Here is a 25,331-nt window from a genome sequence, read left to right on the forward strand (position 1 = left end):
GCAGGCAGGCCTGCTTTTTGTCCTGCCCGGGACTCCTGGCCGCCTGGCTAGCTTATGCCCCGAAATAACAACACACAAATTGTATTCATTTAAACACTGCCTGGCCCATTAGCTCTAGCCTCTTTCTGGCTAACTCTCACATCTTGCTTAACCCATTTCTAATAATCTGTGTAGCACCACAAGGTGGTGGCTTACTGGGAAAGATTCAGTATGTCTGACCTGGTGGCTGGCTTTATGGCGACTGTCTCACTGCCTTCTTCCTCCCAGCATTCTGTTCTGTTCTGACCAATCAGGCCAAGCAGTTTTCTTTATTAATTAACCAATAGATAGAAGACCCTCCCACATCATTGACATAGTCAGTCGAAGGAAATAGTTCTCTGTGCTTTGTTTTGTGTTTTAAGACAGTGTCTGACTATGTAGACTGGTGTGGAAGTCAGAGAAATTTGCTTGCCTCTACTTCCCCAGTCCTGGGATTAAAGGCCTGTGGCACAGTGTCCAGCTGCATGTGTGTTCTGCCAAAGAGTACATCTAAGCAGATCTGTTGAAAAGGAATAGACGGGGGTCTGGAGAGAAGGCTCAGAGGTTAAGAACATTGACTGTTCTTTCAGAGGTCTTGAGTTCAATTCCCAGCAACCACATGATGGCTCACAACCATCTGTAATGAGATCTGGTGCCTTCTTCTGGCCTGCATATATAATAAATAGTCTTTTTTTAAAAAAAAAGAATAGCCAGGGGCTGCAGAGATAGCTCAGTGGTTATTCCCTTTTTAAATTTTATTCCCTTTTATTCCCTCCCCCTCCCCACCCCCACCAGATAGGGTTTCTCTGTAGCTTTAAAGCCTGTCCTGGAACTAGCTCTGTAGACCAGGCTGGCTTTGAACTCACAGAGATCCGCCTGTCTCTGTCTCTCCTCTCATATTAAAGGATTAAAGGCGTGTGCCACTGCCACCCGACAAGGTTTCAGTTATTATTTTGAAGTGAGAGAAAGAAGTGTAGGAAAACCAACTATTTAAAGCCTTAACCCAGTGAGGTTGAAGAAACTGATACCATCATTTGCCACTGTTTCCCTGCCTCCCACGTCAATTAGAAAGGATCATGTGAATTCCTTCAAAGGTTAGGAGTTGGGTCATGTTGAACGTTTCAAAGGTCAATTGATCTCAGGTGTGGTGGCACACATCTTTAATCCCAGCACTTGGAGGCAGAGGCAGGCGGCTCCTTTGAGTTTGAGGCCAGCCTGGTCTGCATAGGACAGTCAGGGAAACTCTGTTTTACCGCCCCCCCTCCACGCTAAACAACGACAAATAAAAGAGCAATGGGAATTTAATTCAATAAACCTTTAGTGGTTCTTCCTAGGCCTCTCCTTGAGGAGACCAGAGATTCTCACAATGCGGGAATCTAAAACATTCGGGGAATGGGGTAAGCCCCGAGGGCCTGCTCGGCAGGTCACAACAAAATCCTCCAAACCAACCGCTTCTCCCACCTCATCACACTCTTTTCCGTCTCCATAGGGGAATTTAGGCACGGAAGTGGGAAGCCAATTCAGTCTCGGGAGCTTCCCCTCGGAGAGCCTAAGCGTCGGACCGGGCCCCGCCCAGCCCTGCCCTGCCCCTCTTCGCTCCCGAGGCTGCTCCCGAAGCCCCGCCCCTTCCCTACAATTTCATTGGCTCTGGTGACCGGCCCCCCGAAGAACTGCTTCGGATTGGTGAGCTTCGCCCGCTGCTCGGCGTCTTCCCGGGGCGTGAGCCGGACGTGGCCACGCCCCTTACGTCGGGACGCTCAGTCGGCCTCGGGAGGCGCAGCTTTCGCCGCCTTAGAAGGAAGGAGGTCCGTTGTGTGAGGAGGCTGCTATGGTGCTGAGTTCCCGGGTAGAGCCGACCGAGCCGAGGCGGTCGCGGCCATGAAGGTGAGGGGCTGGTGGAGCCGGGAGGCCCTCCTCGCCTCTCCTGTGCGCCCGGAGCGTCTCCTTTTACTCCGTCTCACAGGTTTCCCGGCGGCTTCCTGAGAGACCACCACTGCGGGGGGCGCCCCGACCGATTCCTGCCGGAGAGGCCGGGCTAGCGGATCCGCCCGAGCTCCCACAGCGCCCTCCGGCGGCCTGGCCAAGGAGGAGGCGAGTGGCCCTGAGGGCTCAGCCCGCTGGGCCCTGTTCCCCGACCCTGTGCGTTTCTCGGGGTCCCGAGCTTTTCAAACCGCTAGAGCTCTCCTCAGGCCTCGGTGCTTCTGCCCACGGCCGTGCCCTCTGCCTCCTCGAGTCCTTGAGCTAACCCAGATATGGGGGCATCACGAGACAGAAGGCAGAGAGCGGTGCGGGGACTGATGAGGCTGGGGCTAGGGTAGCCCGGCTAGAGAGGCCAGGGGTTGGGGTCCGCCCCGCAGAGGAGTTCTTCCGCGGCTTTAGACGCTGTGGCCGTGACCTAGAGCGCTAGCTAGCTGCGTCTGCATCGCCACTAGGTACGCAGCAAGTAATTTGACAGCCTTTCTCCCAGGTGGGAGTGAGAGCGTGGGAGCATCATTGATAGAAGTTTCAGAAAAGGGGAGGGGGTGTATGCGTGATTCTGGCCTACTTTGGGGAGACGATTTTTCTCACCTTCATCACAGAGAGTTCTAAAGAGTCCGTGTACAACAGTCAATTTAGGTATTGATTCATTTACCCAAATCAAACCAAGTGGCGTGAGTCAGAAGGTGATGATACCTCTCCCTATAGAGACGGTTGTATACATCTCATCGAAGAAGTGTTGTTGGCTTTGGGCTGCTAGATTAACTCGACCTTCACAAAGAGTTTAAGATTTACTGTGGACGATTGATAGAATGTCAAGTGGCTAGAGTAATTCAGCAACTGTTTGTCCAGTTTCTTCTTAGTATTAGTCAAGAGGGAGTAGAGGTAACTCAGAATATAATCCCCCTCTTTAGGAAGGAGTTTGCCAGTTAAAGGAGACAAGGTAGGCACGGGGGCACATGCTTGTTATTAATGTTTAGGAGGCTGAAGCAGGAGGATTGCTGCAAGTTTGAGGCCACCACTTGCCACAAAGCAAGTGCTTTCTTCAAAAGCCAAACAACAACAACAAAACCCCAGACAGATACAGACAGATCCCAAGTAGCCACAATACAAACCACAATAATGTAAGGTGTGTGTGTATGTAACCAACCCTCAGAAGCAAGAAAAATAATGATGCTTTCATTGTTGCTTACCTGTAATCCCAGCATTTGTGAGGTAGAGGCTGGAGTCAGGACAACTGAGAGTTCCAGCTGGTACAACATGTGATTTGATTTCGAAACAACAGGCCCCTTACTGCTGGAAGCAAGGAAGATTTTTGGAATAGGTAACTTCTTTGTTTTGGGACAGGGTCTTACTGTGTATCTCTGAGTGGCCTGGAACTGATTATATAGGCTGTCCTTGAACTGGTGAGTGATCTGCCTGAGTGCTTGGATTGTAAATGTGTGGTCTGGAGTAGGAAATATTGAAACTAACTTTCAGGGTGAAGATAGGTGTATGAGTGTTTTGTCTGTCTGTCTGTATGTATGTATGTGTACCATCTGTATGCCTGGTACTCTCAAAGGTCAGAAGGTGGCATTAGATCCCCTGAACTGGAGTTACCAATGGTTGTAAGATACCTTGTAGTTGCTAGGAACCCAACCTACGTCCTCTGTAGGAGCATCATTAACTAAGCCATCATTCTAGCCTCTAAGGTTTTTGTTCTGTTAAATTTTTAAATTTTGTTCTATAGGTATGAATGCATATATGTCTGCACTATGACCATGCCTGATACCCATGGAGTCTGAAGAGGATGTCAGACCCCTGGGACTGGTGTTAATAGTTGTGAGACACTATGTGGGTGCTGCGAATCAAAGTTGGTCTCTGGAAGGGCAGCCAGTGCTTTTAACCACTGAGCCATCAACCCCCATGAGCATTTTTTTTTTTTACTTTCCAGTGTAGTTACAAAATATCACTGCAACTTAGAATACTTTATTTTATTATTTTATTATTTATTTATTTATTTATTTATTTATGTTTTTCAAGATTGTGTCTGGCTGTCCTGGAATTCACTCTGTAGACCAGGCTGGCTTCAAACTCACAGAGATTTGTCTACCTCTGCCTCCCGAGTGCTGGGATTAAATGTGTGCGCCACCACCACCCAGCAAGGACAATATTATTATATTCCATTTGGCAGCACAGTAGACTCTTATAATTTCTACTGTTTATTTAACTGAAAGTAAATGACTTAAATCATTTAGTTTTTATACCCATCAACAACTTCATTCTCTGTCCATTGCCTTGCCTTTTCCCCACCCCTCTCTGTCATTTAATCATCATAGAAACTGCATTATCTAATCTGGCTGGTTAATATTGTATTTAATGGAATCATTAAAAGAGATCACAGTATTAGTATAAGAACAAAAATTTGAGTTGGGCTGTGGTATAAGAGCCAAAATTTGAGCCAGTTGTGAGTTTGAGGGCAGCCTAGTCTACAAGAGCTAGTTCCATGATAGCCAAAGCTACACAGAGAAACCCTGTCTTGAAAAACAAAAACAAAAGAGTCAAAATTTATTGTAACCTTTGAGTATTTTTTTTATTGTGCCCCCCCCCCCCGCTTTTTTTGAAACTTTATTTTATGTGCAATGGTGTGAAGGTTTCAGATCTCTCAGGGACTGGATTTACACACACTTATGAGCTGCCTTGTGTGTGCTGGGAATTGAACCCTGGTCCTCTGAAAAAGCAGTCAGTGCTTATAACTGCTGAGCCATCTCTTCAGCCCATTTTATTGGTTTTTTGAGGCAGGATTTCCCTGTACTTTTGGAGCCTGTCCTGGAACTCACTCCGTAGCCCAGGCTGACCTTGAACTCACAGAGATCCGCCCTGCCTCTGCCTCCCAAGTGCTGGGAACTTTTGAGTATTTTGAAACTTTTCCCTGTTTCAGAGAGCCTAAGTGTATTTTACATCATGTATATACACACAAGACATACATTGAGATTATTTGAAAACTGGCACTGGAAGAGGGAGGGCTGAGTCCATTCTTAGAATGTTCTTAGAAACATTCAGAATACTTTAACAACCATCTGTAATACACACACACACACACACACACACACACACACACACACATATCTGTTTATCTATCTATCTATCTATCTATCTATCTTTCTATCTATCTGTTGGGAGACTGGGTCTCACTATGTAGACTTGGAGCTCACTATGTTCATCTGGAAGAACTTTCAGACTCTTCTAATCACTGAGCCATCTTGAAATTCTTCTAATTGAAAGTGAAGGACAAAAGCTGTTGGGGTTTTTGTTTTTGTTTTTGTTTTTTTGAGGCAGTGTTTGACCATTTAGCCATGGTTAACCTAGAACTTGCTATGTAGACTAAGCTGGTTTGGAACTTAGAGCCACCTGCCTGTCTTCTATGTGCTGTAATTAAAACCGTGTGCCACCATGCCTGGCTTCAGTCATTTTTTTTTAAACTTTACTATTATTGTACTTATGGGAGCTAGGAGGGAATGCCCATGAGCCACCCTGGCTAGAGTACAGAGATAAGAGGACAACTTTTATTTATTTATTTATTTATTTATTTATTTATTTATTTATTTATTTATTTATTATGTATACAATAGTCTGTCTGTGTGGATGCCTGCAGGCCAGAAGAGGGCACCAGACCCCATTACAGATGGTTGTGAGCCACCATGTGGTTGCTGGGAATTGAACTCAGGACCTTTAGAAGAGCAGGCAATGCTCCCAACCACTGAGCCATCTCTCCAGCCCCCAAGAGGACAACTTTTGTGGAGCTGATTTTCTTCCATCTTTACCTGGGTTTAGGGGCTAAAACTCAGGGTATCAAGCTTGTGTGGCAAATGCTTTTATCCTCTGAGCCATCTTGCTATCCTAAAAATAATTTTGTTTTGTTTTTCGAGACAGGGTTTCTCTGTGTAACCCTGCCTGGCCTGGACCTCTCCTTGTAGACCAGGCTGGACTTGAACTCACAGAGATCCTCCTGCCTCTGCCTCCCGAGTGCTGGGATCAAAGGCGTGCGTTCTTGGCTACCAAAAAACTTTTAACAGTGCCTGTTTTTGACAAACTAGACCATCAGTGCCAGTTTTCCTGGGGTTAGAGATTTCACACAAGAAAACAGGAAGTTCAGTAGAACATAAAAGTAGCTCCAGCATGATGGCGTGCAACTTTTATTTCAGCACTCAGGAGGTAGTGGCAGAAGAATCTGAGTTCAAGGCTAGACTGGTCTACAGACTGACAGCAGGACTACGTAGAAAGATTGTGTCTTGAAAAAGAAAAAAACAGTTGGGAACAGAGAGTAAAATAAATCACTAAATTTCAGTGAAGGGAACTAATTTGAGAATCAGATTAAACTGACAGAACCTCAGCTAAGCCATTCTAATATGGCTACCTAATACTTTCTGAAAGCACTGGGGAGCTGTAAAGGGAAGTGGGTAAGGAGAGGAACACCCTTGACAACAAAGAAATAGAGAAGTCTTGGGTGAGCACATGGGTGCGACGTTACCCAGGCTTTTCTAGCCAAAATTGTTAGAGCAGGAAGAAGGAATCTTCAGTCAGACCCAGAAAGCCTTGACCTTGTAAAATTGACTGTATATCAGAATCACTTGGGAGTTAAAGAAAAAATTTTGTTGCTCAAACTGTACTCTAGAGTAGCAAAATCAGAGGGCCTCTTATTTAAAAACCTTTAAAATTTCATTTGTTTGTTTATTTGTGCATGTGTATTCCATAGCCCTTGTGTGGCATTTGGAGGACACTTTGGGGAAGGTGGTTCTCATGTGGACCCCAGGGATAAGCTCAGGTCTTCAGGCATGAATAATTTTTAAGGCTTTGTGGTGAGTCTAACATGCAGAGAACCACAGTCTGGGTCAGTTTCACAGGCCGAGGCAATTACTTAGCACATGATGGTACAGCCTCAGAGGTTAGGAGCTAAAACCGCCTGTTCCCAAGTACAGGGGAGGTCACTTCAGTTCTGAGGTGTCAGAAGACACAGGGCTTCATATAGAAGTGGAAGTTATGTTTTTCATGTTCTCTGGGTGGGAATGATGGATGCCCCAGGACAGGACTAGTGAGTGCATATAGCCCCCTGTGAACTCTGAACTGTCAAATAGTTTGGAAGAGTACAGATGCTATTCTTAGAGAAGGGAGCATTGTGGGCTCTACCCTTCCTAAACTGACAAGAGTGTTCGCTTAATGCAAGAGGTATTTTCTTTCCTTTTTTAAAAAAGATTTATTTATTTATTTATTAATACAGTGTTCTGCCTGCATGTATGTCTGCAGGCCAGAAGAGGGCATCAGATCAGATGCTGGGAATTGAATTCAGGTTAAGAGCAACCAGTGCTCTTAACCTCTGAGCCATCTCTCCAGCCCCCAGAGTTACTTTCTCATTGGCTCTGTTTGACCAAACTTCACAGATCCTAATGAGGCTACAAACTAGCTTTTTCAGTTTTCTTCCCTTCTCCTATAGTTTGTGGCTGGAAGTAGTAATATGGATCTGCATTGTACTAAGTAGGGTGACAGCAACATATTTTTGACTGGGAAGCTGTGGGACTATTTTGTTTTTATAATGAAATATTTAAAGAAAGCTAAAAGTCTCTGCGTGTGTGTTTATGTGAGTGTGTACATGTGTATAGGCTAGAGGGAACTTTGGGGGTTGTTCCTGTTGTAACCCACATAGGCTCATATATTTGAGTGCCTAGTCACTATTTGAAAGGATTGGGAAATGTGTCAGTGGGGGTGGGCTTTAGAGTTTCAAAAACCCTGCCAAGTTGAGAGTCTCTATCTGCTATGGATCATGATGTATCTCTCAGCTACTCCTCCAGCACCTGCCTGCCTCCCACCATGCTTCCCATCATGATGATAATGGAGTGTGAAACTGTAAGCAAGCCCTCAGTTAAACGCTTTCTTCCATAAGAGTTGTCATGGTGTCTCTTCACAGCAGTAGAACAGTGACTAAGATACTTTGTGACCTGGAAATTGCCAAGAAGGCTAGGGGCCAGCAAGCCTCAAGGATCTGCCTGTCTCCTTTCTAAGGCTGGGATATAGATTCACCATATGCTCAGCTTTTTGACTATATAGTCGAGTTACTTACTTAGTATTTTGAGACAGTGCCTCCTGTAACCCAAGCTGGTCTCAGTTTACCATATAGCTAAGAATGACTTTGAGCTTCCAATCCTCTCGCCTCCACCTCCCAGTTGCTGAGATTATAGGCTTGTGTCCTTATATCCTCACGTGGGCTTTTGTGTGTGGGGGGGCGGGGAGGGGTTCTTGGGGTAGAAAGTAGGTTCTTGTGTTGTGCTCATAGGCAAGCATTTTACCACCTGAGCTATCTCCTCAGCTCTAGTGTTCTTTTGATTATTTTCTTTCTGGAGACTGCAAAGGAAATTCCTGCTCTTTCATAGAAACACGAGGGAATGGGACTATATTGTTTTCCTCTAATAATGGCATCTACCTAAAATTGTACTTATTTTCTCTCAAATAGGTCCTCTGTTCCCTCTGCTAGAAGTACAGTTTATTTTTGAATTTTTAAAAAATTTTGGTGTATTTTTACATGTATGTGTGTATTTAGAAGCCAGAGGTGACGTTGGGTGTCTTTCTTGATACCTTTCCACCATAACTTTTTTTTTATTTCCTTTTTTTTAGATTGAAGATTTAAAAGAACTTTGCTGGGTATATGGTTGTGTACACCTTTAATCCTAGCACTCAGAGGCATACATAGGTAGCTTTCTATGAATTGGAGGACAGCTTGGTCTGTGTATCTAGTTCCAGGCAAGCCAGGATTACACAGTAAGATCTTGTCTCAAAAAAATAAATTAATTAAGAGAGCTTTCTTTGGGTGGGACATGGTAGCATGCATCTTCTTGAATCCCAGCACTTCCCTGGGTCTCCATAGAAAGCGCCAGGGTAGTAAGAACTACCTGGAGAGGTGGAGAAGCCCTGTCTCCGAGAGGATAATGAAAGAGAGCACACGTAGCTTTCGTTGGAAGACTGCTGATAAATCTTTCTCTTCTTTTTGGTTTTTCAAGACCTCATGGTTTCTCTGTCCTGGAACTCTATCTGTAGACCAGGTTGGCCTTGAACTCAGAGTTCTGCCTCCCAAGTGCTGAGACTAAAAGTGTGCATCACCACTCCTGGCCAAATCTTTTTTTCCTTGAAGGAAGAATCACTGTTTGGTGTTTTGTGCTTTTATGTATAAGCAAACTATGTCTCTAGGATCTAAGATAGGGACTCTTCATTATTTTTAAAGCAAATGCTATCTTGAGAATTACAGATGTGAAACTGTATAATCCTTAAGTTAGTGATGAAGGTACTTAGACAGTTGAATCTTGTATACCACATTCTTTTTTTTTTTTTCCACTTGAATGACTTCTGGATAGTGAGAACAGTATCATCATTATTTGTACTCCAAGTTGCGTTTTTAAATCTTTAGAGTTTTTTTTTGTTTTGTTTTGTTTTGTGAGACAGGATTTAGCTGTAGTTTTGGAACCTGTCCTAGAACTAACTCTTGTAGACCACGCTGACCTCAAACTCAGAGAGATCCGCCTGCCTCTGCCTCCCAAGTGCTAGGATTAAAGGCATGCGCCACCATCGCCCGGCGAGTTTTTTTTTTTAAAGCTAGTTGATATAATATTTGGCAGATAAAATAAATGGAGCCACATGTGGTATTGTTTGGTGCCATTTTAGCTAATACCTCAGGTACTTTGACTCCTACCATTTATCACATTGTCTAGGTTCTAGAATATGTTTAAGTAGGACATGGGAGCCAGGTGGTGGTGGCACATGACTTTATTGTCAGCAATTGGGAGGCAGAGGCAGGTAGATCTCCGAGTTCAAGGTCAACCTGATCTACAGATTTAAGTTCCAGGACAGCAAGGGCTACACAGAGAACCTATCTTCAAAAACCAAAACAAACAAACAAACAAACACACACCTGCTATCCCAAACACTGTACGTTTTATTCTTTAAGCCCTGGAAAATGGCTTTTGGCCTTACATTTAAAAATTTGTATCTATTTCTAACTTGCTTATCAACATTTCTGAGTCTAATATAAAAGGAGACAGAAGCTGTACTTGTAGCTCTCTGGTATAGTGTTTGCCAAGCAGGGGTGTATTCCCAGCAACACAAAAATAAAAATAAATTGTTTATAGGTGGTATAGTGAATGATAACCATATTCTTATTGAGAATAAAGAGACAAGTTATAAACAAAAATACCCTAAAAGAAAGTTATTCAGGGGAGAGGCAAATGTCCTTTATACTATGAGGTCGAGTGTTTTGGCCATTGGAAATGATGTTTAGTGCTTTCGTCTTTAAAAGGTAGAGTAGCTTCTGTCTTAAAAGTACTTCCCTTAATGTCAAATGAATATATTCTTTATAAAGAATGTGGGAAATAAAGTAGAATCCAAAAAGGAAGATAAATGCATGAGATACTTTAAAATCTGGAGAGCTGCTGGTGTGAGTTTGGTGGTGCACACTTTTAATCCCAGCTCTCCAGGAGATTTCTGGGAGTTCAAGGCCTGGTCTCCATAGCAAGTTCCAAGCAAGACAGCTAGGGCTACATTAAGGGACCCTATTAAAAAAAAATAAAAAGCAAAAACAAAACCCCTAGAGAGCTTTATTTGGCATTTGATTGCTTTTTGTCATGCTTAAGATGGAACCCAGGACCTCATGCATGCTGAGTGTACTCTTGACACTGAGTTACACTCTTCATTTTTTATTTTTTAAAAAAATATATTTATTAATTACGTATATGGTGTTCTGCCTGATGTATGCCTGCATGCCAGAAGAGGGCACCAGATCTCATTACAGATGGTTGTGAGCCACCATGTGGTTGCTGGGAATTGAACTCAGGAAGAACAGCTAGTGTTCTTAACCTCCAATCTCCTTCCCTGTTATGTTTAACAATAAAAAACTAGCATATTATACTCAATAACCAGTGAGACAGTAGGATTAATGAGAGTATGGTTTTATATCTTATCTTTCTGTTCAATAATAGCTGGAGAAATAGACCTGTATCTAGTACATGTTCCAGGTTAACAGGGGAAGTACTCAGACACTGTAGGACTTTAAATTTCATATAAAAGCTGACATTTAAAGGGGATTAGCATGTCTTCAACATTACATAGGACATACTTGATTGATATAGAGTCAGTGTAGTGGCATATAGAAACCTGAGGCAGGGAGGATTGCAAATCTGAGTCCTGGGCCTCTAGACTGTTTCAGGTTTTCCTTTCTCTTTCTTTCTTCCTTTCTTCCTCTCTCTCTCTCTCTCTCTCTCTCTCTCTCTCTCTCTCTCTCTCTCTCTCTTTCTTTCTTTTTTTCTTTCTTTTCCTTCGAGGCTGAGTTTATCTTTTTAGCCAGACTGTCCTGGAAATCACTGTGTAGACTCACCTGCCTCTGCCTCCAGAGTGCTGGGATTAAAGGCGTGCGCCTCCATTGCCTGGCTTCAACTTTTTTTTTCCTTTTTGTCATGCATTTTTTTGTTTGGAAATACCAGAAAATTGTCTTTCACAATGACTTGCAGTTTTGGTAACGTGAATGTTTCTTCTTAGGGATGCTTGGAAATAAAGTGCCTTTTTGAATATTTACCCCTACCTGCTCCTGAATTTGAAGCTTATTTAGCACTGTGTTGGGGATGATAGATTGGAGACACTTACCTTGTGATCTCAAGATTACTTAAGGCAAACTTACCTCTGAAAAGTGGCAGCCCACATTCTACTTGGCTTTATTTTATTTATTAACTTTCGAGACAGGGTCTTTGTCTTTGGCTGTCCTGTAACTCACTTCCTAGATCAGGCTGGCCTCTAACTCAGAGATCTGCTTGCTTCTGCCTTCTGAGTGCTGGAATTAAAGGCATGCACCATCACTTCTGGCTTATTTATTTATTTTCCTTTTTTTTCTTTTTTGAAGCAGAGTTTCTTTGTGTAGCTTTGGATCCTGTCCTGGCACTCCCTGTGTAGACCAGGCTGGCCTCGAACTCACAGATATCCATCTGCCATTGCCTCCTGAGTGCTGGGATTAAAGGCGTTTGGATGTTGTGCTTGCATATATATCTGTGTACCTCGTGTGTGCCTGGTGCCCTACAAAGCCAGAAGAGAACATCAGATCCTCTGGGACCAGAATTATAGATAGTACGAGCCAACATGTGGGTACTGGGACTCAAACATGGGTCCTCTGGAAGAGCAGCAGCCAGTGTCCTTAACCTTTGAGCCATCTCTCCAGCCCCTCTGCTTGGTTTTAAACTATGCATTTGTGGTTTTTTCAGGCGGGTGCTACTTCTATGTGGGCTTCATGCTGTGGGCTGCTAAATGAAGTCATGGGAACTGGAGCTGTCAGAGGTCAGCAGGCGGGATTTCCAGGAAGCACCGGCCCATTCAGATTTACACCAAGCTCTGACTTTCCCACCTACCCACCAGCAGCTACTGAAGGGCCCAATATAGTTTGTAAAGCGTGTGGGCTTTCATTTTCAGTCTTTAGAAAGAAGGTGAGTTGGATGAAATGTTGCATACAAATAACACATGGGGAAATAAACAAGATACAGATCATAATTCTTGGTTGTAAGTTATGTCGAATAGATAATCCATTTGGAAATCCATGCAGTAAGATTCTAGTTCTCTCACATTTTCTGATCAGTTTTTGCTGCATTTCCTTTGGTGTGTGGATCTTTACTTCATTACTGATGATACTCATTTAAATGCCCAGCTGTCCTTCTGCCTCAGCCAAGTATTAGATTACAGCATGAGACACACTCTGTCTGTCTGTCTGTCTCTTTGTTTCTTTCTCTTTGTTTATCTAGCTACCATCTCTATTTATTCTTCTCTTGTATCCTGACCAGTTTCCCCTCCCTCTTTCCCAGTTCTTCCCCCCACCTCCCTTTCTCCCAGATCCACTCCCCCCTTTCTCTTCAGAAAAGATCAGGACTGACTGACTCCCAGGGGGTATCAACCAAACACAACACAACAAGTTACAATAAGACTAGGCACATACCCTCATCAAAGCTGGACAAGGCAATCCAATAGGAAAAACTCTGATCATATTCTTTTTACCCCTCTTTTTAAGTTTATTTTTATTCCATATGCATTGGTGTTTTTGTCTTCATGTATGTCTGTGTGAGAGTGTTAGATCTCTGGAACTGGAGTCACAGACAGTTGTGAGCTACCATGTAGGTGCTGGGAATTGAACCCAGGTTCTCTGGAAGATCAGACAATGTTCTTAACCACTGAGCCATCTCTCCAGCACCTGACCATATTCTTGGTTTTTTTTTTCGAGACAGAGTTTCTCTGTAGCTTTGGAGCCTGTCCTGGAACTTGATCTGTAGACCAGGCTGGCCCCAAACTCACAGAGATCTGCCTGCCTCTGCCTCCAGAGTATTGGGCTTAAAGGCTGCCCAATATGGGTGCTGGGAGCCAAATACAGGTCTTTTGGAAGATTAGGAGGAACTCTGTTTGTTTGTTTGTTTGTTGAAACAGGGTTTCTATGTGTAGCTTTGGAACTTATCATGGAACTCGCTCTAGTCCAGGCTAGTCTCAAACTCAGAGATCTGCCTGTCTCTCTCTCCTCAGTGCTGGGATTAAAGATTTATGACACCTCTGCAGGGCTGCAGGAAGAACTCTTAACCTTTGAGCCATGCTCAGTTCCCTGACCATCTTCGTTACTTTTTCTCTTTTTTTGTTTGTTGTTTGCTTTCTTCCTCTCTCTTTTTGTTATGGTTATGTGTGTGTGACTTTGTGAGTGGATACTGCATGTATGTGGATGCCTGAGGAGGCCAGAGAGCCTGAGATAGCCTGGAACTGGAGCTATAGTAGCATTTGTGAGCTATCAGACATGGGTGCTGAGAACTAAACTTGGATCTTCTAGACAAGCAGTGCTTATAAGCACTGAGTCATCTCTAGCTCCAGTATTCTTAACTTTTAAATAAGGAAGCTGGGTGTGATTGAAATTTACCTGTAATCTCAGAACTGAAGAGGCTAAGATAGAGGGTCATTGCTGTAAATTCAAGGCCAGGTGAGGCTACTTAGAGTAGAGTGTCGTAGGCCAGTTTGAGTACAGGGAAAGAACCTGTTTTAGGGGTGGGAGTGGCAATGAATAAACTAATGTTTGTGAAGATTTTACATAAAGCACTTAGGTTACCACTTTTACTTTCATGGGTCATGCAGTCTGATCTGTATAATCCTTTGAAGTACATAAAGGAGATGTTGGCTTGTGGGAGCCATACACTGAGCAGGAGTGTGGACACGTGAGTGTCCTCTCAAAGGCCCTCTTCTAAGATGGCTTAGATTGTAATTAGAGTCACGTTGCTACAGATTTCTGTACTAGTGGCATCTTCTGTGTCCTTGGGTTAAGTTGGAGAGGTCAGTTTCCTTTCTTTTTCTATTAAGTTTTTTCCTCCTCTTTGCTGAGGAAATTATCCACATAGGAAAAGACCAGGAAAAGAAAAGAGCTTTGCGGCTGTGCTTTCTGTTCCATGTGGTTCAACTCAGCTCAGTTCTGCTAATTACATGTTTGTGCCAAGGGGTGGAAATGTTTTAATTCATTAACACAAGAGTGTATATTTTTCTTAAAGAGCTGTATTTGAAGTTTTGTGGCTCTGAGCTGCCCTCGTGGCGACTGGTTTTGTGAAAATAGGCTGGTGTGGTGGGGATTGCACATGAACCAGGTTTCAGGTTTAATACAAGCCTAAGAAGAGGGCGTTTTCACAATGGCTTATGTGTGGTGTTGTCTGTTCTGTCTTCAGCACGTCTGCTGTGACTGCAAGAAGGACTTCTGTTCCTTTTGCTCGGTTTCACACGGAAACCTCCGCAGATGTTCTACTTGTCACCTACTGCAGGAGACAGCCTTCCAGCGCCCTCAGTTGATGCGGCTGAAAGTGAAGGACCTACGGCAGTATCTCCTCCTCAGAAACATACCGACTGACACTTGTCGGGAGAAGGAAGACTTGGTAGATCTAGTAATGTGCCATCGTGGACTAGCTTCAGGGGGTGACCTGGACTCAAGCAGCCTGAATTCCTCACGGTCCCAGACTTCTAGTTTTTTTACACAATCGTTTTTTTCAAATTATACAGCCCCCTCTGCTACTGTGTCCTCCTTCCAGGGTGAGCTCATGGACAGAGATGGGACCTTCAGATCAGAAGTTCTGGCACAGGTAGGATGGTGTCATTGATGACCCCGAGAGCCTGGTGTGTTCACTCTTGCCCATATGTGATAGGGATCAACAGTGCTGGGTGACTTCAGATGAAGGGCAGAGATTCCATCCCCAGGGCTGCAATGCATGTCTGCCTGATGTGTAGTCTGAAGTAGCTTATGAGTTTCTTGTCCTCAGTTTCCTGTCTATAGTTATAGAATTTGTATAGTTAACTGTTGGAGTAGTAGCTAAAGTGTCAGTGACCATAGAAACAATCAATAGTTAATAATCATTGACCTTGATGAAGGGAAATTGTTCTGACTTGCTTTTATTTACTTATTTTGAGACAAGGTCTCTACTTCAGGTTAGCCTCAAGCTCCCTCTGTGGCTGAGGATGACCTGTTCATGTGTGTATGTGTATGCAGTCTTGCTTGCTCATTTGTTCTCTACCTTAATCTGTGAGATTGGGCCCTTACTGACCTGGAGTCACTGATCCCGCTAGCAGTCTGGCCACAAAGCCTCAGGGATGCTCCCATCATTGTCTCTAGTGCTGGCATCGAAATGTGCTCTTTACCTTGCCTTTGTGTGAGTGCTGGGAACCCGAACTCAGGTCTTTGTACAGCAAGCATTTTAATTATCTGCGTTTTATTCCCCAACCCAGCCCTAACTTTGAACTTCTCAGCTCCTCTCCTTGAGTGCTGGGGTTAAAAATGTGCATCATTATAGCCTGGGTTAGGTCGTGCTGGGGATTGAACCCAAGAGTTTATTTGTACTAAGTAAGCGCTCTTGTTAATTTTTCCAGACAGGGTTTCTTTGTGTAGCCCAGGCTGTCCTGGAACTCACTCTGTAGACCAGGCTGGCTTTGAACTCACAGAGATCCACCTGCCTCTGCTTCCCTAATGCTGGGATTAAAGACCTGTACCTCCGTACCACCATTACACAGTCTAAGCAAGTACTCTTAACTAAGTTATATCTCCTATTACAAAATTACCTAATTTAAGTAACAAAAATAAATGTACTTATTTAGTATAATTAGAATACTATCTTGGGCTGGAGAAATGGCTCAGCAATTAAGAGCACTGGCTGCTCTTCTAGAGGTCCTGAGTTCAATTCCCAGCAACCACATTGCGGTTTACAACCATCTATAGTAGGATATGATGCCCTCATCTGTCATGCAGAACACTCATACATAAAACATGAATAAAATTAAAAAAAAATAAAAAGAATACTATCCTAATAATGTTCTTGAGCATCATAGTTGGATAACATGCAAGGCTGCAACTCATAGTTTGTTGTATATAAATGAGTCTGAAATGCTCAGCCTTATCTTGTGCTTGTCCCACTAGCTCTTGTAACTTAACCTGTTTCTCTTCATCTATGTTTTGCCTCAGGGCTAAAAAGCTTTCTTTCATCCTGTATGTCCTCCTCAGAGTCTGTCTGGTTGGCCCCTGGTGGCTCCCTCATTCTCTTAAGCCCAGGTTCTTCCTCCTACTAATCTCTCTTCCTGTCAGCCCTGTTTATCCTTCTGCTGCCTGGCTACTGGCCGTTCAGCTTATTAGACCAGTCAGGTGCCTTAGTCAGTTAAAGCAAGCCAGGCGATGGTGGCACATGCTTTTAATCCCAGCACATGTGAGGCAGAGGCAAGTGGATTTCTGTGAGTTCGAGGCCAGCCTGGTCTACAAGGGCTAGTTCCAGGACATGCTCCAAAGCTACAGAGAAACTCTGTTCGAAAAATAAAACAAACAAACAAAAAAACCCAACAACAACAAAAAAGACAGTCAAAGCAACACATCTTTACATGTTAAAAAAAAGAACAGCATAGCCAGGCAGCGGTGGCACACGCCTTTAATCCCAGCACTCGGGAGGCAGAAGCAGGCGGATTTCTGTGAGTTTGAGACCAGCCTGGTCTACAAGAGCTAGTTCCAGGACAGGCTCCAAAGCTACAGAGAAACCCTGTCTCGAAAAACCAAAAAAAAAAAAAAAAAAAAAAAAAACAACCCAAAAAACCCAGCATGAACAAATGTAACACATCTTTCCCTAGTTAAAGTAATATACCACAACTTATCTCTGTGATTTCAAGGCCAGCCTGGTCTACAGAGTGAGATCCAGGACAACCAGAGCTACATAGGGAAACCCCATCTGAAAACCAAAAACTAAAACAACTTAAAGGACAGAGACTGGAAGATTGATTTAGCTGTTATCCAAAAATTCATAACTTAGGTAAAACAAGGACCAAAGTTTTATGATTTTCTCAAATGAGAACTTACATAATTATATGAAGATATATCTGACTTGTACCACTTTTGGGATATATGACACCATTTGGGGGAGATGTAGGTGGCACAGTGCTGTAATGTGGTGCCTGTAGGGTGAAATATGTGATACTGGAACCAACCTAGCTATTATATGCTGTGGTCAAAAAATGTCAGTAAGAGTGATGGTATACATCTACAATTCCAGCATTTGGAATGTGGAGGCAGGAAGGAAATGAGTTAATTCTAGCACAGACTAGACTTTCCCTTTAAAAAAATATCTGGGGGCTGGAGAGACCTGGCTGCTCTTCCAGAGGTCCTGAGTTCAATTCCCAGCAACCACATGGTGGCTCACAACCATCTGTAATGAGATCTGGCGCCCTCTTCTGGCGTTCAGGCATGGAGGCAGAATGTTGGATACATAATAAATAAATAAATAAAATCTTTAAAAAAAATCTGTATGTATGTATGTATGTATGTATGTATTTATTTATTTATTTATTTATTTTCGAGGCAGGGTTTCTCTGTGTAGCTTTGGAGCCTGTCCTGAAACTCACTTTGTAGGTCAGGCTGACCTCGAACTCAGAGATCTGCCTGCCTCTGTACTGGGATTAAAAGCGTGCCATGTGCCACTACCACCTGGCTTAATTTTTTTTTAATTGGTGTTTTGTCTGCATTTATGTCTGCATAAGGGTGTTGGATCCCCTGGAATTGTAGTTATAGTTGTGAGCTGTCATGTGGGTACTGGGAGTTGAACCTGGGACCTCTGGAAGAGCAGCCAGTGCTCTTAACTACTGAGCCATCTCTCTAGCCCCAAAGGAGAATATGTGAAAGAAAGTATATAATACAAAATAGAAAGAATTTTTGTTTTTCTAAGGAAAACTGTTGATTATTGAGTTGTTTTTTTTTTTTTTTTTTTTCTGAGACAGGGTTTCTCTGTGTAGCCCTGGCTGTCTTGGACTCATTTTGTAGATTAGGCTAGCCTTGAACTCAGAGATCCACCTGCCTCTGCCTTCCAAGTACTAGGATTAAAGTTGTGTGTCACCACTAGCCGGTTTATCAAGGATTTTTGTTTTGTTTTGTTTTGTTTTGTTTTTCGAGACGTGGTTTCTTTGTGTAACAGTCCTGGCTGTCCTGGAACTAACTCTGTAGACCAGGCTGGCACTGAACTCAGAGATTTTCCTGCCTCTGCCTCCCGAGTGCTGGGATTAAAGGAATGTTCTGCTTGCTTTGCTGACCTGGCTCTAAGGTAATCTTGAGGAGGATCAGTGGATAGTTTTTCTCTAGAGAGAAGTAAAAATTAGAGAAGTCTGATTAGTAATCACTTGGATTTGTCATGCATATAGGTACAAAGTGAAATAGCTTCAGCCAACACAGATGATGATGATGATGATGAAGATGAAGATGATAATGAAGAAGATGATGATGATGAACAAGAAGAAAACTTGGAGGAACAGGTAAAACTCTTTTGAAACTACATTTCCTGATAGTTGTATTGGCAGAAAAGGAAGATGCTGGACTTCCTCTAGATCAGCACAGGACGTTTTTTTCCGGTTCAGCTGTAGAACACTATATTACATCACCTCAGGGAACTGAGGAGTCTGGGGAGAGCATCCAGAGCCATTTGTACTGAAATAGGAGGGGCATCTGGACATGTGGAGACAAAGGTAACAGATGTTCTGATTTCAGAACCCAGGGCTCTCTAAGAAGAAAGTGAGAGCCTCGCTGTCCGACCTGTCAAGCCTTGAAGAGGTAGAAGGGATGAGTGTGCGCCAGCTGAAGGAGATCCTGGCTCGGAACTTTGTCAACTATTCCGGCTGTTGTGAAAAATGGGAGCTGGTAGAGAAAGTCAACCGGTTGTACAAAGAGAATGAAGAAAACCAAAAGTCATGTAGGTTTAATTTTCCTTTTTATCCTGAGTATTCTTTCTTGGGCTTTAAAAACTGGGTTGTTTGTTGCCATAGTTAAGTCAGATTTAGCTAGCATGGCAGTGCATGCCTGTGATCCCAGTACTCAGGAAGCTAAACCAAGAGGATACCTAGCTGTCAGACCCTATCTCGAAAATAAAAACCACTGGGATGGAGAAATGACTCAGTGGTTGAGAGCACTGGCTGCTCTTCCTGAAGACCTGTGTTCAATTCACACACTCACATGCAACTCACCACTGTCTGTAACATAGACGTGCATGCCTGCCAAAACACCAGCATACAAAAAATTAAAAATTAAATTATTAAAACAGAAACCATTAAAAAAAAGATTTGGGGCTAGGGAGATGGCTTAGTAGTTAAAAATTGCTGGCTGTTCTTCTAGAGTACCCAGATCAATTCTCAGTGCCTACATAGAGACTCCCAACTCTGTTATTTCAATTTAGGGGACCCTGTTCCTCTTCTGGTTTCTATGGGAACCAGGCATTTAAGTGATACACAGACATAAATGCAGGCAAAACACCTATAACACCTAAAATTAAATAAATAAATCGATTGATATTTTAGAAAAGCAAATATCCCTGGGTTAGTTATGTAAGCCAGTTTTTTGAGCTGCTAAATAGTCCTATATTACATGGGCTTTGAGACAACTGTTACCAGGTAAGCTAGACAATCATTTGTTGAATCTAGTTTTTCTTATTATTTTTGGAATAAAGTTCCTTTTACTGAAATGCAACTGTCCCATCTTCATAGCCACACAGCTGAAACATCCAGCTAAACTTCTACTTGTAGTCTGACTACTGAGTGGCCCATGTTAGGGATATGGGTTGATAGGTTGTTTTTGTTTGTTTGTTTTGTTTTTTCACTTGAGACAAGGTCTCCTGTAACTCAGGCTGGTCTCAAATTCACTATAGTTAAAGAGGACCTTGAACTTCTGATCCTCTTGCCTCTACCTTCCCAAGTGCTAGGATTACAAGCATATACTGTTGTGCTTGGCTTATACAGTGCTAGCAATCACACCCAAGACTTCACGCAAGCTGGCAGGTCCTCTACCAGTTGAGCTACATCCCTAGCCCCTATTTCCTTTTCCTATAGAATGAATATATCTTCAGCACTAACCTCTTCTATTGCATCATAAAACAGAAATAAGTAACCAACATTTATGGAACACATTTTAGCTGGTCCTAAGCCACATATTTCTTCCAGAAATCTGAGACACGTATCACATCTAGTGTAAGAAGTGTAGGGAGGTTAAGGGACTACTTTCTGTATAGCACTGGGGTGGTACTGGGCTTGTGGTCGTTGCTCAGAAGATGGCTGCTTGGCTGTGGGTAGGGGAACAAGGCCATGGCCACTTCCAGAGCCCTAACTCTCTATTCTTTTCAGACGGTGAGCGGATGCAGCTTCAAGATGAGGAAGACGACAGCCTGTGCCGAATCTGCATGGATGCAGTCATTGACTGTGTCCTGCTGGAATGTGGGCATATGGTCACCTGCACCAAGTGTGGCAAGCGCATGAGTGAGTGTCCCATCTGTCGGCAGTATGTGGTACGAGCTGTGCATGTTTTCAAGTCATGAGATTGAGGCCCCTCGCAGTGGACACGCCCGTGATTCTACCCCAAACATCTGAGTGCATAAAGGACTGGAAACTTACTGTTCCAAGGCAGAGACTATTTTTAAAAATTATTTTCATTACTGACTGGGGACAGAAAGTTCATCCTAAGACAGGCCTATGCCTGTGGACACATGGCTTTCCCAGCTTTCTGCTGGGTTTTATCACTTGTTTCCCCTGGGCACTAGTTGCTGAGGTTAGACTGTCAGTGTGGGTATTTGTTCTTGCTCTCTGGAGGCCTGTCTCTTAATTTCCCCTTTATCCTGTGTTTGAAACTTACGTTCTCTTAGAAATGAACTCATTGTTCACAAGTGGGCTAGTGTGGACTATACTGAGCAGTGGCTGCTCTGAATGTTCACTTTATTAGTCATATATATATTTTAAATGCTAATATTTGATGAATGTAAGTTTCCACATTGTTGCTATCTCTGCATTTAAATGTAATTGGGAGACAATTGATATTCTATAGTCAACTGCCAGGGCCTCAGATAAATATGTCTATTTTTGTTCAGGTACAGCTTTTAATAGCAAGGGCTGCATCTAGCTTCTTATCTTAGAAGTGTGTGTGTGTGCTAAATTCTTTATTAACATGTAATCAGTTTACACTGTTTTGTATAGTGAAGGTGTATTTTTAGTGCTACCTGCTAGTAATTTCAACTTCAGGAATAAAATTAGATTAAAAGGCTGCTGTAGTTTATATTGTCTCCCTAAATTTCAAACTTATTTGCAAATAGCATGAACAAACATCAGCATCCTGGTCTAGTACCTCTCTTCAGAAGAGATGTGGACGCCTTCAGAGACATCTTTGCTGCTTACTTACCATAGTCGTGTTTACTGTGACAAGGTATTCTAGATGCTTTATGGTTTGCTCAGTCCCTACCATGAGTCTAAAATAGATACTAGCACACATGGATGGAGAAGCCAGTCTTTGAGAAGTTAATAGCTTTGTCTAAAATCTCAGCTAAGGAGTATGTGTATATATATACATTTAGAAAATTGTGTGTGTGTGTGTGTGTGTGTGTGTATTACCGAGGGTGCAGCTCATGGCTAGAGATAATACTGTTATTAGTAAGCTTCATGTTAACCTCACAGCACTGGGATGGGGGAAGGGACAGCAGCAGATTTCCAATCTAACTCTAATACTAAGATTTCCTTTTTCAGCCCTTTAAGAGTCCACATAGCAAATGAGAACTTGAGATCAATAGCTTATGCAGAAAGGCTCTTCTAGGGCCAACTTAAGTCAGGGTTTGCTTTTGGTTGAGTTGAGAACTGTCAATTCACCTTACTTTACATTGAATGAGGTATTGTAAATCATCTGGGTATGATGTGAAATGCACAGAATTATGTGTACAAGGTATTTAATACTATGTACTATGCACGTGACTTAAGCATTAAGCATGTGTGGATTTTCCCATCTGTGGCATAAGGGTCTTGGAGCCAGTCCATGGTGAACACCAGGGATGACTGCCTACTTCGGGTTTTTTTTTTTTTTTTTTTTTTTTTGGCAGAGGGTAAACATTTCTTCTGGAAGCTGTGTATTTTAACTGACATGCCATGCCCATAACATATGGTAAATGGATAAAAGTGCTAAAGGTTCACAGCAGAATAGAATGAAATCTCCTTATTCTGTCTTCACAGTAGCAAAGAATGTAATTTGAGGCACCATGGTATCTTTCTCAAACATCAGGGTCCTTTGATGGACTGGTCCTCACTTTCTGGTCTACCAATTCAGATTGACCATAGCAAGTATATTCACAAGGCTATGGTCCTTGTATTACTTTAACAGCTGTGGATCACCTGTTTACAGCGTGTGGTTTACACTGGCTTCATCTAAAGCTTCTCTAAAACTATAGAGAGGGCTGTTGAAATGGCCCAGTAGGTAAAGGCACTTGCTATGACCCTCATGACCAGAGTTCAAGCTTCATGGTGGAAGGAGAGAATCTGCTTCCTCCACACGTGAGCCAGGGTACATGCATATCACATATATAAATGTAACAGTTGACAAAAATCTAGAGACTGGGCTATAATCTTCCGTGATGGTTCAATACTCCTTGGGGGATGTTGACTGTGACCTGTGTACTAGTCTGTAACTACATCATGTTGCTCTGCTATGTACATGTGGTGTGAAGCCAGATTCTTAGCAAGAACTGTTTGGGGGTGGTGGTGGGGGAATAACCATGAAAGCAGTTCTTAGAGGGAAAGATGTCTAGATAGAAGTTTCTGTCCTGCCCTGTCCTGTAGCCATTCAGTCCCAAAGAAACACACAGAGGCTTATACTAATTATAAACTGCTTGGCCTATTAGCTCAGGCCTATTATTAACTAGCTCTTACAATAGAATTAGAATTAACCCTAATTCTTGTCTATGTTTAACCATATGGCTTGGTACCTCTTTTCAGTAAGGCATCCTCATCTTGCTTCCTCTGCATCTGGCTGTTGACTTGACTCTGCCTTTCCTCTTCCCATAATTCTCATAGCCTGGTTGCTCCACTGCCCCAGCTATACTTCCTGCCTGGCTATTGACCAATCAGTATTTTATTAAATCAATATGTGTGACAAATCTGTACAGGGTACAAGAGCGTTATCTCATAGCACTTTCCCTTGTTTCTTTTCAACAAGAACCCTGAGTCTAATCTCGTTTAAGTTTTTTTCTGACTATATCAACTTGTAACCAACACTCTTAAAAAATGACAAACATCCATAATTTATTTTTTGGAAACATGGGCATAGTTTTCTATGCTACTTTCTGCTGATTGGGGGCACTGATAATCTCATAGGGACCCAAAGAAAATTTAGGATTATAGTCAAATCCTGACTGGAGTATTCTGTGAGGCTGGATCACTTTGACCAGTCACCTTATAGCTGTTCTGGATGTAGAACTCAGAGGAAATTGCAACAAAGACACTAGATCGTCTGAGACACTGAATCATCTGAACCATCTGCTCCTATCAGGAGAATTTTTCAGGGGTTCTTCCACGATCAAACCTGATTTTTCTTAACTCAGAATGAATCCAGTCTCTCATTTCCTGTGGAAATAAAATCAAAAACTCTTCTCCAAAGTAACAATATCTTTTGACTTAAATTTTGAAGTCAAGGCATTTTCAAAATATTTAGGTTGGATTAACCCAGCAGCATTTATAATCAAATGTCTTTTAGCAGCTGTTGCTCCTTAGCAATGAAACAAATGACAACACGATAACATACAGCATCCAGATTCTCTGCATATTTCCCATCTTTACAGGGCATTTTTTATTTATTTTTAAATTTTTGGTTTTTCAAGACAGTTTCTCTGTATATCCCTGGCTGTCCTAGAACTCAGTCTGTAGACCAGGCTGGCCTCAAACTCAGAGTCTCTGCCTCCCAAGTGCTGGGATTAAAGGTGTGCGCCACCACGTCCAGCTACTCTATTTGTCTTTAAGGACTTTATCCTTTTTCTTTCCCAAGCCTATGTATGTTTTTAAACATACTATAAACCATTTAGAGGTTTGTGTGTGTGTGTTTTTAACCCATCTGAATTTCTTTATAGCTTTTTCTGGTAAACAGCATGGCTAGGATTAAAGCTGTGATGTTGGCGGTTTGCTCTGCCGCATTCCTTAGCTTTCTGATAGTTTAGCTTCATGGCAGAGGTTCTGGCAGGAGCCGTGTCCATGACACCACTAAGCACGCTGCTGACTGCACATGAACACCATTTAAGTGTGTGGTGGCAGGGCCTCTCAAAAGAGCTGTGCAGAAGCCCCTCTTAAAGGAGCTGCGCCTCCGCTTGTCTCTAGCAGAGCCCATCCGCAAAAATGCTGCTACCAAGAAGCCGTGCTTAACTGTTCTTTTGTGTCTAGAATCCCTTCCCAAGCTCTCTTAGGTTTTATGTGGATATAGTTGCTGCATGTTGAACGCCATTTTTTGATATAAGTTTCTGTCACACCTGTCCCAAAGAAACAGAGGCTTATATTAATTATAAAGTGTTTGACCTGTTAGCTCAGGCTTATTACTAAGTAGCTCTACAACTTAAATTAGTTCATAATTCTTATCTGACTCTCTATCGTTCCTGTTTCTAGAATTCTAAGTCTACTGGCCAATCAGCATTTTATTAAACCAATGAGTGACAAACCTTTACAGGGTACAAAAGCATGGAAGATGGCTTTTTCTTTTTTTCCTTTCTTTTCCTTTCATTTTTTGGTGTTTAAAGACAGGATTTCTCAGTGTAGCCCTGGCCTTTCTGGAACTCACTGTGTAGAGAAGGCTGCCCTCAAACTCAAGAGATTCACCTGCCTCTGCCTCCTGAGTCCTGGGATTAAAGGCGTGTGCCAACACCACCTGATGAAGATGGCATTTCTTAACATCAGGATGCAGCTGTTTTTACTTGGAGGTTCAAAGAACTAAAATTACCACAGAAATGGCCTTTACATCTATGTTACATACCTTCAAGGCCAGT

The 25,331-nt window shown here is 42.8% G+C and overlaps 1 protein-coding gene across 3 annotated transcripts; it reads left to right on the forward strand.

Annotated features, from left to right (window-relative positions):
* Positions 1-1,767: 1,767 nt before the first annotated feature.
* Rnf34 (ring finger protein 34) lies at positions 1,768-21,601 on the forward strand. Of its 3 annotated transcripts, none has more exons than XM_038345294.1 (6): positions 1,768-1,902; positions 12,261-12,479; positions 14,730-15,137; positions 18,715-18,825; positions 19,058-19,259; positions 20,680-21,601. In XM_038345294.1, exons 1-6 carry the CDS (start codon positions 1,897-1,899, stop codon positions 20,868-20,870), a joined length of 1,137 nt encoding a protein of 378 aa, XP_038201222.1. In that variant the 5' UTR covers positions 1,768-1,896; the 3' UTR covers positions 20,871-21,601. The 3 variants fall into 3 exon arrangements, with proteins under 3 accessions (XP_038201222.1, XP_038201224.1, XP_038201223.1); XM_038345295.1 differs by lacking the exon at positions 1,768-1,902 and adding an exon at positions 3,222-3,319; XM_038345296.1 differs by lacking the exon at positions 12,261-12,479 and having other exon boundaries at positions 1,776-1,902.
* Positions 21,602-25,331: the final 3,730 nt, after the last annotated feature.

The sequence above is a fragment of the Arvicola amphibius genome, chromosome 10, assembly GCF_903992535.2.
Source record: "Arvicola amphibius chromosome 10, mArvAmp1.2, whole genome shotgun sequence".
NCBI classification, from domain to species: domain Eukaryota; kingdom Metazoa; phylum Chordata; class Mammalia; order Rodentia; family Cricetidae; genus Arvicola; species Arvicola amphibius.

Bases quoted from the DNA above. Each gene is read 5' to 3' on its own strand.
- Rnf34 (XM_038345294.1), top strand. The intron at 12,480-14,729 runs GTGAGTTGGATG...TTCTGTCTTCAG, and splicing joins TTTCAGTCTTTAGAAAGAAG to CACGTCTGCTGTGACTGCAA. The intron at 19,260-20,679 runs GTAGGTTTAATT...TATTCTTTTCAG, and splicing joins TGAAGAAAACCAAAAGTCAT to ACGGTGAGCGGATGCAGCTT.